The sequence below is a fragment of the Mirounga leonina genome, unplaced genomic scaffold, assembly GCF_011800145.1.
Source record: "Mirounga leonina isolate KUSES-001 unplaced genomic scaffold, KU_Mleo_1.0 Mir_153, whole genome shotgun sequence".
NCBI lineage: Eukaryota > Metazoa > Chordata > Mammalia > Carnivora > Phocidae > Mirounga > Mirounga leonina.
Genome location: NW_023270387.1, coordinates 38,209,940 through 38,227,473, shown reverse-complemented (window position 1 = coordinate 38,227,473; position 17,534 = coordinate 38,209,940). Strand labels below are relative to the sequence as shown.

At 40.9% G+C, this 17,534-nt stretch overlaps 1 protein-coding gene across 5 annotated transcripts in view; it reads left to right on the top strand.

Annotated features, from left to right (window-relative positions):
• The window catches only part of DEUP1 (deuterosome assembly protein 1), a 106,501-nt gene that overhangs the window by 10,613 nt on the left and 78,354 nt on the right, over window positions 1–17,534 (top strand). For 4 of the 5 annotated variants that reach the window (XM_035009390.1, XM_035009393.1, XM_035009392.1 and 1 more), the window contains exon 2: window positions 8,591–8,661. In XM_035009390.1, coding sequence (XP_034865281.1) covers window positions 8,615–8,661 — 47 coding nt within the window. In that variant the 5' untranslated portion in view covers window positions 8,591–8,614. Of the gene's footprint in view, window positions 1–7,312; window positions 7,394–8,590; window positions 8,662–17,534 lie in introns of those variants that run through there. The other variant, XM_035009391.1, reaches the window with a different exon arrangement.

The following is a 17,534-nucleotide window of genomic DNA, read 5'->3' as shown; positions in this document are numbered from 1 at the left end:
AAGGCAAATGCTCAATGACTGAGCCACCCAGGCGCCCCAATAAATAAAATCTTTTTTTTTTTTAAAGATTTTTTTTTATTTATTTATTCATGAGAGAGAGAGAGAGAGAGAGAGAGAGAGAGAGAGAGAGAAGCAGGCTCCCAAGGAGCAGGGAGCCCTATGCGGGACTCAATCCCAGGACCCTGGGATCATGACCTGAGCCGAAGGCAGACGCTTAACCGTCTGAGCCACCCAGGCGCCCCCCAATAAATAAAATCTTACAAAAAAAAAAAACTCAGGGCACCTGGGTGGCTCAGTCAGTGAAGCATCTGCCTTCGGCTCAGGTCATGGTCTGAGCCCCATGTCGGGCTCAGTGCTCAGCGGGGAGTCTCCTTAAGGATTTTCTCTCTCCCTCTGCCCCTCCCCACCACCCCACTCCAACTGTCTGTCTCTCTCTCTCTCAAATAAATAAATAAATCTTAAAAAAAAAAACTCTTTTAAATTAAAAAAAATACCCTACCCTTAAGAAGGTGATGGAGCATATTCTCTATTCCTTAATTGTGGGCCGCACACGGTGACTTTCTTCTCAAGAGTCTAGTACAGAAAGGGTTGGGGGCGTAAGTTTATTTACACTGGAGTGAAATGACAAATAGCATCTCAACCAGGTGACCAAGATCCACATCAACATAAATCAGGATGATAGCAGGTACCCTTTTTTAAAAATTTTTTTAATTAACATACAATGTATTATTTGTTTCAGGGGTACAGCTCTGTGATTCATCAGTCTTACACAATTCACAGCGATCACCATAGCACATACCCTCCCCAATGTCCATCATCCAGCCACCCCATCCCTCCCAACCCCCACCACTCTAGAAACCCTCAGTTTGTTTCCTGAGATTAAGAGTCTCTTATGGTTCGTCTGCCTCTCTGGTTTCGTCTTGTTTCATTTTTCCCTCCCTTCCCCTATGATCCTCTGTCTTATTTCTCAAATTCCTCATATCAGTGAGATCATATGATACTTGTCTTTCTCTGATTGACTTATTTCGCTTAGCATAATACCCTCTAGTTCCATCCATGTTGTTGCAAATGGCAAAATTTCATCTTTTTGTTGGCTGCATAATATTCCATTGTGTGTGTGTGTATGTGTATACACAAAACACACACACACCACATCTTTATCCATTCATCTGTTGATGGACATCTAGGCTCTTTCCATAGTTTGGCTATTGTGGACATGATAGCTGGTATCCTTGATCCAATGTGCTAAAAATGGCAGTTTATTTCTGTGATCTTCCTCCCCAAACCCATAATCCCAGTCTAATCAGGAGAAAAACACAAGACAAATTCCATCTGAGGAACATTCCACAAAACCCCTAACCAGCACTTCTTGAAACTGTCAAGATGATCAAAAACAAGGAAATTCTTAGAAACTGTCACAGCCAAGAAATGCGCAAGGAGACCTGGTAACTAAATGTAAGGTGTTATCCTGGATGGGGCCCTCCAACAGAAAAAAAGGACATTAGGTAAAAACTAAGGGAATATGAGTAAAATATGGACTTTATTTAATAATAATGTACCAGTATTGGTTTATTAATTGTAACAAAAGGACCATACTAATGTAAGATGTTGTTAATAAGGTCTACTGGATGTGGGGTATAAGGAAACTTTTTATATTATCTTTACAGTTTTTCTTAAATCTAAAACTGTTCTAAAATAAAAGACTTACTTTTTTTTTTTAAGTCACAACAATAGAATAGCAGAAAACACATCCATCTTGACTTTGGCCCCAAGTGAAGGGAAATTCTTTCTCTGGAAATTTGTATCGTAAGTTGTCCGTACACTTATTTTTCATTCATTCATATTACCTGTATTGTCTGAAAATTTTCCCGTGAAGAATTTAATATAAAGTGGTTTGGGGTTGAGTAGGCTCCAAGGCAACTTCAAAAGCAAATGCAAATCCTCTCTGGAAGAATTTAACCTTAATGTAGTCTCAAAGATGTAGTCTCAGAAATAAGTTCTTCTCCCCAAATTATCTCATAGTCAAAAATCATAAAACACACACACACAAATAAGACAACATGATAAGAACTAGCATTGATAGTTCTTGAAATTTTTGAGGTTGGAATCATAAGACACAAAATAAAAAATGACTATGAGTAATATGTTTAAAAAATTAAAAGCGAAGCTTGAACATTTGACACAGAAACAGGAATTATAAAAAGTGACAAAGATGATTTGCAAGTTATGCAAATTAAATCTTTCTATTTCAAATTAAACAAATACTTCTTGAGTACCCACTATAGGCTAGGGCATGAACTGGGTATATTCATATATATTATGTTTTATTTTCATAACAATAAATAATTATATTAAAAAGTACTAAAGTTGGAAACCTTCATCTTAAAATATTTTTCATTTTGTCTTCTCTCTACTATCTGCAAACTTTCTTCTGATCTATTTTCCATTTCACAAATTCTCTCTGCACCTGTATCAAACTACTAGTACACACATCTGTCGTGTTCTTAATTATGGTTGTTAGTAATTTTTTTTTTTTGTTCTAGAATTTGTTTGGTTCCTTTTCAAAGATGTTAAGTCACCTTTTTTTAAGACTTTATTTGAGAGAGAGAGAGTGAATGGGAAGGAGAGGGAGAGAGAATACAAAGCAGACTATGCTGAGTGCAGAGCCTGATGTGGGGCTCCACCCCACAGCCCAAGATCATGACCTGAGCCGAAACCAAGAGCCGGACACTCAACTGACTGAGACACTCAGGTGTCCCGCTAAGTCACTTTTTATATTTAGTCTCCCTAAAGACTTTTTAAATCTTGTCTTTTTGTCTTTAACCATACTATTCATAGTTTTACAATTGTTTTCTGATTCCAGGATCTAAGGCTTCCGTGGTTTTGTTTCTGTGGTCTGTAGTTTCTATTGATTTTCTATTGATGGCATCTTGTTTCCTGGCCCTGGATTATATTTGAGGATGTTCTGGTAATTGTATTTGAGAAATTATTCTTCGGAGTAATTTGAGGTCTAGAATGATTTTAATCTTCACCAAAGAAAATGTCTGCTTGCTTCCTCCAGGTGTCTTAATCTACCAGTCGGATACTGCCCCATCCATGCTCAGAGACTGAGGCTGTCCTGAATTACCCAGGCAATCCAAAACTGGGTTACAAATCTGTGAGGGTACTTATTTATTTCCATCTCACCATTTTCCTGAGGGCAAAGCCTTGTGGGGTTCCAATTTAAAGGCAGAACTCCTTACCTGGAGTGAGGCCAGGCTTTGTCTTTTGTCGTCTTTGCTTCATAGGACCAACAAAACCACCTTTGTAGTTATTCCTTCCAGAGTATCATATACCTTCCAGGCAAAAAGCAGCATTGAGTGCTGGGCCCACTTCTCTAGGTTCTTGCCTTTTCCTAGACTTTGACCCAATGATTTCTCACTATCATATTAGCTTGGGGCTTGAAAATCTTGAACAGAGATGAACTTCTAGAAAGAGTTGACTCCCCAGAGGGAGCTCCAAATTCGTTTTCCTCACTGGGGACTTTTCACTTTAGCATTGCCCCTGCTGTGCCTGATTCCAGGAAATAAGTTATTCCATCCATGAAACTTTAGCTCAAGATTATAAAAAATCTTTTGTTTCCCTTAATGCCCAAGAGAGGATGACTTTTCAAAACCACAGTGCTAAAACACTAAGGGTCTATAAGAAGAAAAAGTAGAGGAAAAAAATTATGATTGCCGTTTTCCAAAGAATTTGGTTTTGTTTTCTGAACCTACAATGAGTCCTGATGTTTATAATTCCCATCAGGAAGACACACTCCTTTGGCATCTAGGTCCCTGGCCAGACAAAACTAAGAGGTAAGGCCCTCCCATTTACTCTGAATTCTCTTTGGAGAAGCAGCCCTTACTAGGAGAATTGATAGGACTGTGAATCATAATGCAGTGAAAGACCTCTCCCTGCCTGGCGAAGGGTCCCAGTTATGTGCTTCTCTTCAGATGTCTGATCCCTCTTCCAACCTAGAGACAGTGAATGAGGATTTTGATGGAGGAGACTTTCATAGTCCCTCTCAAAAACATCCAAATAATTTAGAATCTCTCTCATTGCGTGACCCTTCACATTTAACAAGAGGGCTTTATACTACATTGGCCAGGCAACCTGTATTCTGGGGCTGTGCTGTCCAGTATGGTAGCCACCAGTCATGTGTGGCTACTGAGCACTTGAATATGGCTCTATGAACTGATCGTGCTGTAAGTATAAACTACGAACCAGATTTTGAAAACTTAGGATGGAAAAAAAGAATGTACAAAAATTATCTCAGTAATTTTTATATTGACTATATGTTGAAATAGTATTTTGGATTTATTGAGTTAAATAAATATATTATTAACACCTACTTTTTATTTTTTTAATTTGACTACTACAATATGTAAAATTACATAAGTGGCTTGCATTATATTTCTATCGGACAGTGCTGCCTCTAGGGTGATCTTGGTTCTAAAGACTGAATTTCCTCTTCCTGAATAGTTATTTTCCGAACTAGGATATGCACTGAAGTATCTTCAGAAAATTCCTGAACTTGCTTCCATTTATAGAAGTGGCATGATATAATAAGAAAAAAACACCTGGGTTCTAATCTCTGTTTGTTATTAGCTAGTAATGAAGGTAGTCAAATCATTTTAACTCTTCGAGTCTGAGTTTCTTTATATAAAATGAAAGGGTTGAACCATGTTCCCTCTATGGTTTCTTCCAGTTCTATGATTATTTGATCTTTATTATGTTAAAATTTCTCCTAAAATAGTTTCCATGGATAAGATGGACTTAGCTTTTTATTATAATGTATATATAATTTTAAACCTTCTTTTGAAGATACAAAAATAAATATTTCCCTTGTAAAAAAGATGTTAAGCTAATTTATATAACCCTGTATATGCTAACATGCACATTCCTTTTCTGTGCTGTTATTGCAGGTTTTGCTGTGAAAACTATTTTGTTAATGATAGTTTTTCCATTTTTAAGGTTCAATCTATGGCTATGATTATTATTTATTTTTATCATTGGTCCCCTAGCTTCTCCTCCACAGATCATTCTTCTTCCTCAGACATTATGTCTTCTATACTCTCTTTTGACCATTTCTGGTTATATTTCATGTCTTATTCTGGCCTCAGTCTCTTTCAGGACTGAGTTCTCTTGCTATCTCTTACCAGCAGCCTGGTCATATTCTTCCCCTCCTTTAGACTCAGGGATTTCCTGCTTTCCTCATCCCTTTCACAACAATTTCATCTGAAAAGATACAATAATAGGTCCACTTCAGGGTAAATTCCAGTCTTTGCAGTTACTTTTTATTTGAAGGGTGGGGGGCAGTGAGGTGGTGGGAAGGTAGGTCTTTACATTTTGAGCCTCTATTCCTATTAAATTGAGTGGAGTGTTTCCATTCTATATTTAAATTTTCTTAAACTCCATCACATACTTATGCTTTGCAAGCCCTGCCCACACCCATTCTTTCTTGTAAAAATGTGGCTTTAAACACATCTACAGTTACCTATGCAAGTAGGTATGTCTGCTCAAGAAACCTACTCAACCTTAACTTTTGGACAGAGTTTGAGGAGCACTGAATTTAGAGTAAGGCGATCTAGGTTCATTATCTTAGCTGCATTTGAACCAGATGTATCATCTTGGACAAATCCATTATCTGAGGTTTAGGTTCCTAATCTGCTAAAAGGAGCTATAATAACCCGTTACACACGTCACATGGTACTTCTGAGCATCTAAGGAAATAATGATCATGAAAGTACTTACCAATGGTAAAGCGTCCCTCAGCGTGAGTGATATTGGGCATCCTGAAACTTCATTGAATTTTGTTCCTACTTCCATTTTCCCTTCTTCGGGTCAGAATAAATACATTGACCCATTAAGCTTAGACAAGAATAAAGAATATGACTTAAGGTTTCCAGAATAATGGAAAGTTTCAATTTAAGATGAAACGATCATTCTCTTCATTCAATCATAATGAGAGCTATGAAACACTTATTAGAACTAATGACCTAAGTTACTTTACACAATTCATCTAGGAAACTTAATTTGTCAAGAAACAGCAAATGGTTTTTTGAAATTCAAATGGAACCTGGATGGAGGGATTGGGGTCAATGTTAAATTGATAGTCATTTTAAGGAGCAAATTAATGTTAATGTCATGAAAGTGGAGTGCAAAGAAAAGATTGTAAGAATTAGATGTTAATCAACTGGATGTTTGAGAAAGAATGCTGTTCCTAAAATTGAGGCAAAAATATTTTCCATATACAAATTCAAGGGCTTAAAAATATTACCCAAGGAATCAATAGAAAAAATCGTGTGTGTGTGTATACAAGTATATATATATTCTTTCCTGTTCTTTGAAATCAGAACTATGTGAGACAGAGCTTCTGTCATCTATTATTCTCGGAATTCAGTGAAAAAAGAAAAGAATTTGGAATCAGTCACTCGGTTCCCTCCTTCCCCTACTTAGGAGCTATTTCCTTCTCCTCTCCTGTCTGCTCCGCCTAACTGGCAAAGTTGTGCTAAGGACCAGGGCGCTGTGTGGGAAAAACAGGGACGGTTGCTGCTATCAGGACGACCAGAGCAGCTGTGCGCGGAGCAATGCAGTTTGAAACCCCCTAGCTCTTCTGAGGTGAAAGACACCTTGGCGAAGAGAAAGGCAGTTCTCTTGACCCCACGTCTGTTTCATTTCTGATGCCACTTCAATCGTGGGTAAGAGGGAGGAGCGCCGGGGGAATTTAAGAAAGTTGGATACAGGGGAGAATGGCTGGCTCAAGAGCATGCGACTCTTGATCTCTGAGGTTGTGAGTTCGAGCCCCACCTTCGGTGTAGAGATTACTTAAAAATGGAATCTTAAAAAAAAAGAAAAGAAACTTGGACGCAGGCCGCCTCCCCGCCTCCCCTCTTCCTTCATTCAGCAAATACTTCTCCGACCCCTGTTGGGTGGCTGACCCTGGGCTCGTGAGAGCCGCGAAGAGGAAAGGACCCAGAACGCGGCTTCCGGGAGGACGCCGTCTAGGGAGCACACACCGGACGCGTACCTGCGGGTCGGCGAGGACCGGCGAGGACCTGGGAGCACCGCCCCCCACTCCCGACAAAGCCCCTCCGCGGCTGCTGCCCAGCCCATCCCCCCGCACCCCTCCACGGCGGCGGCGGCCCGTTCCGGCCGCGTCCCCATGGCAACCAGTGGCGGCGCGGCGGGCAGGCGGCTGGCCGGGAGGGAGACGCCCTAACGGCCTCGGCGGCCGCGCGGAGGCCGCGCCGGGGTGGCGGGAGCGCGGCGGCGGGCGGCGGGGCCTCCCGGGGCGGGCCGGGCGGAGGGTGACCCCGGCGTTCCTGCTCCGGGGACCTCAGACCTCTCGGGAGAGCGCGGCGCGGCGCAGGTAACCCGCCCCGGCCGCCGGGACCCGGTCTCGACCCCCCTCGACCCGGCGCCTCGGCTGCGCTTGCCCAGGGCGGGGGCGAGGGACCCCTGCAGGCCGGCTGCTGCGCGGGGGGCCGGGCGTGAGCCGTGCGCGCGCCGGCGGGGCGAGCCCGGGATGTCGGGAGGGTAGCGCGCCGGGTCTCCCTGAGTCGGCAGGTGTAGGTGCTAGCTGTGTGGCCTCGGGCAAGTCACCTAGCTTGTCTGTGCCTCGGTTTCCCTGACGTTAAAGTGAGTGACTGGAAGAACCTGCAAAATCAGTTTATTCGTTTGTCCCTCCTGGTCAAGTTTTCGTTCCCTATCCCTGCTCCTCACCCCTCTGCTCCACACACAATCCCAGAGCCTCTCTTTAATTCCTTTAATTTGGAAGTGACGTGAGCCCGGAGTCTCCCTCCTCGTTCTGCCATCTTGAATGCTATTTAATTGACTTTAATTCAGTGATTCAGAGGAGTTGAAGTTCTTTTCAATACTTTGTCCATTTATTCTCATGTATTTTTTTAAATTAAAACTTTGTTGCTGGGGAAAACGTTTTTCTTTCCTTTTCTTTCTTTCTTTCCTTCCTTCCTCCCTCCCGCCCACCTTTCTTTCTTTCTTTTCTTTTCTTTCTTTCTTTCTTTTTCTTTCAGCAAGTACTAACATCCAGGTAAACAGGTGCCCACAAAGCCATTGAGGAATTGTAAGATTTATATTTTTAGGCAACTCTTAACCTGTTTGTCATAAATCTCATGGTATATTTATTCTAACAAAACCCAGAAAGGGCCAAAGAGAGAATTTACTTAAAATAAAGGTGAACTTTTAAGGGACAAGAAAGGAAAGTTTGAGAACATTTAGCTTTAACTCCTCTACAATAGGAATTCTCTTTTACTCATCTCATGTGATGAGCCCTTTGCAAAGTACCTGGCACCAAGCTGTTCTTCAAGAAATAGTGAATGAATGCTCATATCAGCCAATGTCATGTATTTCAACTCATGACTGAACCAATGTCATAACTGCAGGGGGGAATTTTTAAAAAGGTCCAAATTTCTGCATTTTGTATAACCAAGAGCTGCTACGCTTGGAGAAGTGCACACAGCATGGTTTGCCAATAGCAGAATTTTCTTGCTTTATAGGTGAATAAAGTAAGCGTTTTAGTAATCTAGATCATTTTCTCCCCTAATAGATTAAAAATCAAGAAACAAATCAGATGCAGCACTTTCTTGACATGGAGAACCAAGCCCATAATATGATGGGGTAAGTGTTGATTGAAAATTTTCAGTTTAATAAGTGGGTCCTTAACTATCCCCAAAACTCCCAGACGATACATGAATTTCAAAATTGAATATTAATAGAAGGATGTACCAATTACTTTTGGTGAGGTGGATGGAGGGAAATTCAAGTGATTCTAATCAAGAACCTATGGTATGTATCTTTCCAATTTTGACTATGGGTCTGTATTGGAAAATCACCATTTTCCAACTTTTAGTGAGTTTTTCCAGTGGTTTAGGGTGATGGGTGCCCACACAGCCCAATGTGCTCTTGGGTTCCCAGCAGCTCCCACCCAGTTTGCTTCTTTCTTGCTGCACTGAGTGTCCCAGGCTTCCCTCCACATTTGTCCTTAAGGCTGAACTCAACCCTTAAACAGCCTCAGAACAGATTTGGCTCCTACAGACTCTACAGAGAACAAACTGATGGTCACTGGAGGGCAGGTGGGTGGCGGGATGGGTGAAACAGGTGATGGGGATTAAAGAGTGCATTTATCATGATGAGCGCTGGGCGAGGTATGGAACTGCTGAATCACTATATTGTACACCTGAAACTAATATAACACCATATGTTAACTATCCTGGAATTAAAATTTAAAAACTTAATAAAATTAAAAAAAAAGATTTGGCTCCTCAAACAACAATAAGAACTGAATATTTTACCAAAGGTCTCATGAAGAGATAAGGGACAGAATTTGTACAGCATTCCCCACTGCAAAAAATTAAATTCCCTTTCACAAATACCTGTCCCCACCCCTCCCATGCCACCACGACCACAAAGGTTCCTTCTCCTGTTGTTTCATTAGTCAGCAGGCCACTGGCTAACCCCAAAGCTGGGGGCCGGGCAGAGGAGGGGACAGGTGAGGGGCGAACACGGGAGGGACAGTGGGTAGGAGTGGTACTCTAGTGTGTAATCTTGACTGTGACTGACTTGCACTCGTCAAACCTCTCCAAGTGTCTCCCTTTCAGTTATTCTGCTCAGACCATGACTTTGACATCATGCTAAAGGAAAGCTGCACAGGTCTGGGTAAGAATAACGGTCGGTTTTGTAAATCCTGCTGCATACTCCTCCTTACAACAGCCCGGCTGCTATTGTTCTCATTGTATAACTAAGAGAATCGAGTGTACTAGTTAGATTATAGTCTAAGGTCTTGTAATAAGGAGACCCCGAAATACAGTGGTTTAAATAAGATTGCAGTTTATTTCTCTTTCATGGACAAGTTTTGGGATAAGCAGCCCAGGACTGGGAGGGCAGCTCTGCCCTCCTCACGGCATGATTTTTATGCCTGGACCCAAAGTGGTGGCTTCAGTTTCCACTGCTGTGCTCCTGCCAGAGCGAAGGGGGAAGGGCAAGAGGAGAGGAGATTTGGTTCCTTTTTGGAATGTGCCCTGGAAATAGCAGGCCTCACTTCTAGCCGTTTCCTGTGGGCCAGAACTTCGTCCCAGAGCTACAGCTAGCTAGCTGTAAGAAAGGGTGGAACATGTGGTCTCTAACTGAGCAGCTCGATGGCCTAGGTGATAAAAGGAAGAAGAATGGATGTTGGTGGACAGTTAGCAGCCTCTGCCACATTTCTGAGCTGAGAAAGGTAGAAAGAAAGAGAAATAAAGCAGCAGCTTGCCCCAGAATGTACAACTGGTTAGTGGAAAGGTAGGATTTGAATTCGGATACATGTGGCTCTAATCCCTGCATGCTTTGCTCCACAGGAAATGGGTGGCCCTGAGATGTGGGAGCAGCCTGCGTGCTCTCTGTGGCAGAGCCCGGTTAGGATTCGGGGCTGAGCGGGTGTTAGGTCCCTGCTGTGATGACGGCACTGAGGGCTAAGAGGCAGATTGAAGGTCTCAAACCCGAGGCTTGATACCAGATACCACTTGACTCCTGCAGATCTGAGGCCATGGAGACTGCTATTTGTCTTCATTCATTCTTTTGGGGGAAAAGTGTAGAATATTGAATGCATAGCAAGTACAACACTAAGTCTCTTGGTTTATACAAAGATCACTAAGAAACAGACCTTAAGGAGCTTAGAATTTAGTGGGGAGTCACAGAGCTTGTTTGGGTACAATGTAACCACAAGCCAGAAGTGAATGAGAATCACTAGAGGTTTCCCTGAGGAACTACCCTACTCATCCCAGCAGACATGGGACCAGACATTGTCTACCATGGTCTACAAAGCATGAAGAGCCAGGCTGGCTTTGCTTCTGTCCTGCATGCTATTGAGATATATGTAAAAATCTAGATCATAAAGACAATAAAACCTCATCAGCTTTCACAGAGGTGTGTTACAGAGCTTATCAAACCATGTCACCTACATACACAGTAACATTTTGTGGCGCAACTTCATCTAACAGATATTTATCTAGAGTCTACTATAAACCATTGATTGGTCTCAGCACCAAAAGAGAGCAGTGAACAAAACGAGGCCACTCCTCCAAGGGTTAGTGGGAGATACTAACATGTTTCATATGGTCATATGAAGAGAAACAAAGCAGGCTAAGGATGGGAGGTTGAATGGGGTGATCAAAGAAGGGTTCCTGGTCAGGTGGCTTTGGGGCAGAGATTATATTGGGCAAAGAGAGTTCCAGACAGTAGGAACAGAAAGTGTGAAGGGGTAAGGAGGGATTTTAGCCCAGAATATTCGTTGGGTGAGTCATTATGCTCTGACACCTGGGTTATCACAGGGTTTGATTTTAATTTTAAATCCATGATTTCCCCCAATTATAGGTGTTTGTATTTGTGCCATAATAATCAACTTAAACTCCTTCTAATCAAAACAGCCTTATCTGAGTTTGTCCTTTTCATTTGTTTTTAGAGTGTGTGCCCAGAACATAAATAATTACAGAATGAACAAATGATGTATTTGTATTGGCCTGTTAAAGAGAACCATGTCGGATTTTGCTTTGTTTACTTCTTAATTCCTACTCTTACTAGTTTGTCCTTGTATGATTTATTTTACTGATCTTGTACTCCTGATTTGTGAGTTGAAAAATCTGGTTCAGTTCTTTTTATGATTTCTGAATTTTATGATTTCTGAAATTTATGATTTCTTTAAGCTTCTCCTGAGCACAGCTCTGCTGTGGGCCATAGTATTAGTGTTTCCACTCTCATTTCCTAAATAGTCTGGTATTTCAACTTTGATTTCCTCCATGACTAATTTGAGATATTTAAGACATGTCACTTCTGGGGGGGGGGTGTTAATTTTATATATATATATTTTTATTCTTATGTTAATCCCCATACATTACATCATTAGTTTTAGATGTAGTGTTCCATGATTCATTGTTTGTGCATAACACCCAGTGCTCCATGCAGAATGTGCCCTCCTCAATACCCATCCCCAGGCTAACCCATCCTCCCACCCCCCTACCCCTTAGAACCCTCAGTTTGTTTTTCAGAGTCCATCGTCTCTCATGGTTCGTCTACGCCTCCGATTTCCCCCCGTCATTCTTCCCCTCCTGCTACCTTCTTCTTCTTCTTCCTTTTTTTTTTTCTTAACATATATTGCATTATTTGTTTCAGAGGTACAGATCTGAGATTTAATAGTCTTGCACAATTCACAGTGCTTACCAGAGCACATACCCTCCCCAGTGTCTATCACCCAGTCACCCCATCCCTCCCACCCCAACCCCCACTCCAGCAATCCTGTTTGTTTCCTGTGATTCAGAATTCCTCATATCAGTGAGGTCATATGATACATGTCTTTCTCTGTTTGACTTATTTCGTTCAACATAATACCCTCCAGTTCCATCCACGTCGTTGCAAATGGCAAGATCTCATTCCTTTTGATGGCTGCATAATATTCCATTGTATATATATATACCACATCTTCTTTAGCCATTCATCTGTCGATGGACATCTTGGCTCTTTCCATAGTTTGGCTATTGTGGACATTGCTGCTATAAACATTGGGGTGCACGTACCCTTTCAGATCCCTACTTTTGTATCTTTGGGGTAAATACCCAGTAGTGCAATTGCTGGATCATATGGTAGCTCTATTTTCAACTTTTTGAGGAACCTCCATACTGTTTTCCAGAGTGGCTGCACCAGCTTGCATTCCCACCAACAGTGTAGGAGGGTTCCCTTTTCTCCGCATCCCCGCCAACATCTGTCGTTTCCTGACTTGTTAATTTTAGCCATTCTGACTGGTGTGAGGTGGTATCTCATTGAGGTTTTGATTTGGATTTCCCTGATGCTGAGCGATATTGAGCACTTTTTCATGTGTCTGTTGGCCATTTGGATGTCTTCTTTGGAAAAATGTCTGTTCATGTCTTCTGCCCATTTCTTGATTGGATTCTTTGTTCTTTGGGTGTTGAGTTTGATGAGTTCTTTATAGATTTTGGATACTAGCCCTTTATCTGATATGTCATTTGCAAATATCCTCTCCCATTCTGTTAGTTGTCTTTTGGTTTTGTTGACTGTTTCCTTTGCTTTGCAAAAGCTTTTTATCTTGATGAAGTCCCAATATTTCATTTTTGCCCTTGCTTCCCTTGTCTTTGGCGATGTTTCTAGGAAGAAGTTGCTTCGGCTGAGGTCGAAGAGGTTGCTGCCTATGTTCTCCTTTAGGATTTTGATGGACTCCTGTCTCACATTTAGGTCTTTCAACCATTTGGAGTCTATTTTTGTGTGTTGTGTAAGGAAATGGTCCAGTTTCATTCTTCTGCATATGGCTATCCAATTTTCCCAACACCATTTGTTGAAGAGACTGTCTTTGTTCCATTGGACATTCTTTCCTGCTTTGTCAAAGATGAGTTGACCATAGAGTTGAGGGTCCATTTCTGGGCTCTCTATTCTGTTCCATTGATCTATGTGTCTGTTTTTGGCGCCAGTACCGTACTGTCTTGATGATGACAGCTTTGTAATAGAGCTGGATGTCCGGAATTGTGATGCCGCCAGCTTTGCTTTTCTTTTTCAACATTCCTCTGGCTATTTGGGGTCTTTTCTGGTTCCATACAAATTTGAGGATTATTTGTTCCATTTCTTTGAAAAAAGTGGATGGTATTTTGATAGGGATTGCATTGAATGTGTAGATTGCTCTAGGTAGCATTGACATCTTCACAATATTTGTTCTTCCAATCCATGAGCATGGAACGTTTTTCCATTTCTTTGTGTCTTCCTCAATTTCTTTCATGAGTATTTTATAGTTTTCTGAGTACAGATTCTTTGCTCCTTTGGTTAGATTTATTCCTAGGTATCTTATGGTTTTGGGTGCAATTGTAAATGGGATTGACTCCTTAATTTCTCTTTCTTCTATCTTGTTGTTGGTGTATAGGAATGCCACTGACTTCTGTGCATTGATTTTATATCCTGCCACTTTACTGAATTCCTATATGAGTTCTAGCAGTTTTGGGGTGGAGTCTTTTGGGTTTTCCACATAAAGTATCATATCATCTGCAAAGAGTGAGAGTTTGACTTCTTCTTTGCCGATTTGGATGCCTTTGATTTCATTTTGTTGTCTGATTGCTGTGGCTAGGACTTCCAATACTATGTTGAATAGCAGTGGTGACAGTGGACATCCCTGCCGTGTTCCTGACCGTAGGGGGAAAGCTCTCAGTTTTTCCCCATTGAGAATGATATTCGCTGTAGTTGTTTTAGAGATGGCTTTTATGATCTTGAGGTTTGTACCCTCTATGCCTATACTCTGAAGAGTTTTGATCAAAAAAGGATGCTGTACTTTGTCAAAAGCTTTTTCTGCATCTATTGAGAGGATCATATGATTCTTGTTCTTTCTTTTGTTAATGTATTGTATCACATTGATTGATTTGTGGATGTTGAACCAACCTTGCAGCCCAGGGATAAATCCCACTTGGTCGTGGTGAATAATCCTTTTAATGTACTGTTGGATCCTATTGGCTAGTATTTTGGTGAGAATTTTTGCATCCATGTTCATCAGGGATATTGGTATGTAATTCTCCTTTTTGATGGGGTCTTTGTCTGGTTTTGGGATCAAGGTAATGCTGGCCTCATAAAATGAGTTTGGAAGTTTTCCTTCCATTTCTATTTTTTGGAACAGTTTCAGAAGAATAGGTATTAATTCTTCTTTAAATGTTTGGTAGAATTCCCCTGGGAAGCCATCTGGCCCTGGGCTTTTGTTTTTTGGGAGATTTTTGATGACTGCTTCAATTTCCTTAGTGGTTATAGGTCTGTTCAGGTTTTCTATTTCTTCCTGGTTCAGTTTTCGTAGTTGATACATCTCTAGGAATGCATCCATTTCTTCCAGGTTATCTAATTTGCTGGCATAGTGTTGCTCATAATATGTTCTTATAATTGTTTGTATTTCTTTGGTGTTGGTTGTGATCTCTCCTCTTTCATTCAGGATTTTGTTGATTTGGGTCATTTCTCTTTTCTTTTTGATAAGTCTGGCCAGGGGTTTATCAATCTTGTTAATTCTTTCAAAGAACCAGCTCCTAGTTTCGTTGATCTGTTCTACTGTTCTTTTAGTTTCTATTTCATTGATTTCTGCTCTGATCTTTATTATTTCTCTTCTCCTGCTGGGTTTAGGCTTTATTTGCTGTTCTTTCTCCAGCTCCTTTAGGTGTAGGGTTAGGTTGTGTACTTGAGACCTTTCTTGTTTCTTGAGAAAGGCTTGTATTGCTATATACTTTCCTCTTAGGACTGCCTTTCCTGCATCCCAAAGATTTTGAACAGTTGTGATTTCATTTTCATTGGTTTCCATGTATTTTTTTAATTCTTCTTTAATTTCCTGGTTGACCCATTCATTCTTCAGTAGGATGCTCTTTAGCCTCCATGTATTTGAGTTCTTTCCGACTTTCCTCTTGTGATTGAGTTCTAGTTTCAAAGCGGTGTGGTCTGAAAATAGGCAGGGAATGATCCCAATCTTTTGGTACCGGTTGAGACCTGATTTATGACCTAGGATGTGATCTATTCTGGAGAATGTTCCATCGGCACTAGAGAAGAATGTGTATTCCGTTGCTTTGGGATGGAATGTTCTGAATATGTCTGTGAAGTCCATTTGGTCCAGTGTGTCATTTAAAGTCTTTATTTCCTTGTTGATCTTTTGCTTAGACGATCTGTCCGTTTCAGTGAGGGGGGTGTTAAAGTCCCCCACTATTATTGTATTGTTGTCGATGTGTTTCTTTGCTTTTGTTAATTGCCTTATATAATTGGCTGCTCCCATGTTAGGGGCATAGATATTTACAATTGTTAGATCTTCTTGTTGGATAGACCCTTTAAGTAGGATATAATGTCCTTCCTCATCCCTTAATACAGTCTTTGGTTTAAAATCTAATTTGTCTGATAGAAGGATTGCCACCCCAGCTTTCTTTTGGTGTCCATTAGCATGGTAAATGGTTTTCCACCCCCTCACTTTCAATCTGGGGGTGTCTTTGGTTCTAAAATGAGTCTCTTGCAGACAGCATATCGATGGGTCTTGTTTTTAATCCAGTCTGATAGCCTGTGTCTTTTGATTGGGGCATTTAGCCCGTTTACATTCAGGGTAACTATTGAAAGATAGGAATTTAGTGCCATTGTATTGCCTGTAAGGTGACTGTTACCATATATTGTCTGTGTTCCTTTCTGGTCTATGTTGCTTTTAGGCTCTCTCTTTGCTTAGAGGACCCCTTTCAAGATTTCTTGTAGGGCTGGTTTTGTGTTTGCAAATTCCTTTAGTTTTTGTTTGTCCTGGAAGCTTTTTATCTCTCCTTCAATCTTCAATGACAGCCTAGCTGGATAGAGTATTCTTGGCTGCATGTTTTTCTCATTTAGTGCTCTGAATATATCCTGCCAGTCCTTTCTGGCCTGCCAGGTCTCTGTGGATAGGTCTGTTGCCAATCTAATGTTTCTACCATTGTAGGTTACAGATCTCTTCTCCCGAGCTGCTTTCAGGATTTTCTCTTTGTCTCTGAGACTCGTAAGTTTTACTATTAGATGTCGGGGTGTTGGCCTATTTTTATTGATTTTGAGAGGGGTTCTCTGTGCTTCCTGGATTTTCATGCCTGTTTCCTTCCCCAAATTAGGGAAGTTCTCTGCTATAATTTGCTCCATTATTCCTTCTGCCTCTCTCTCTCTTTCTTCTTCTTCTGGGATCCCAATTATTCTACTGTTGTTTCGTCTTATGGTATCGCTTATCTCTCAGATTCTGCCCTCGTGATCCAGTAGTTGTTTAGCTCTCTTTTTCTCAGCTTCTTTATTTTCCATCATGTGGTCTTCTATGTCACTGATTCTCTCTTCTGCCTCATTTATCCTAGCAGTTAGCGCCCCTATATTTGATTGCACCTCATTAATAGCCTTTTTGATTTCTACTTGGTTAGATTTTAGTTCTTTTACTTCTCCAGAATGGGTTTCTCTAATAACTTCCATATTTTTTTCAAGCCCAGCTAGTATCTTTAAAGTGATGATTCTGAACTCTAGATCTGACATCGTACTAATGTCCGTATTGAGTAGGTCCCTGGCAGTCAGTACTACCTCTTGTTCTTTTTGTTGAGGTGATTTTTTCCGTCTCGTCATTTTGTGTAGAGGAGAATAGATTAATGAGAGAGCAAAATGCTAGCAGAGTAACAACGTCCCCAGAAAATATACTCTAAACAAATCAGAAAAGACCTGAAGCAGTGGGAAAAGAAAGGGAAAGAGAGAGAGAAAAAAAAAGAAAAAGATAAAGATAAAAACAAACAAAAACAAACAAAACAAAACAAAACAACAACAACAAAAAAAACCAGAATGTGATCAAATATGATCAGGCTGGTATATAGATCAGTGCCACACACTAGATTTGGGGTGTATTTTGGTCAGTTAGAAGAAAGTGCCTCCCAAAATTTTAAAGAAAGAAAAACTTATATATGTACAAAAATAAGGGTTGATATGATGAAGGGATGGAATATGACTGTAAAGATGAAAATTATAAAAAATTTTAT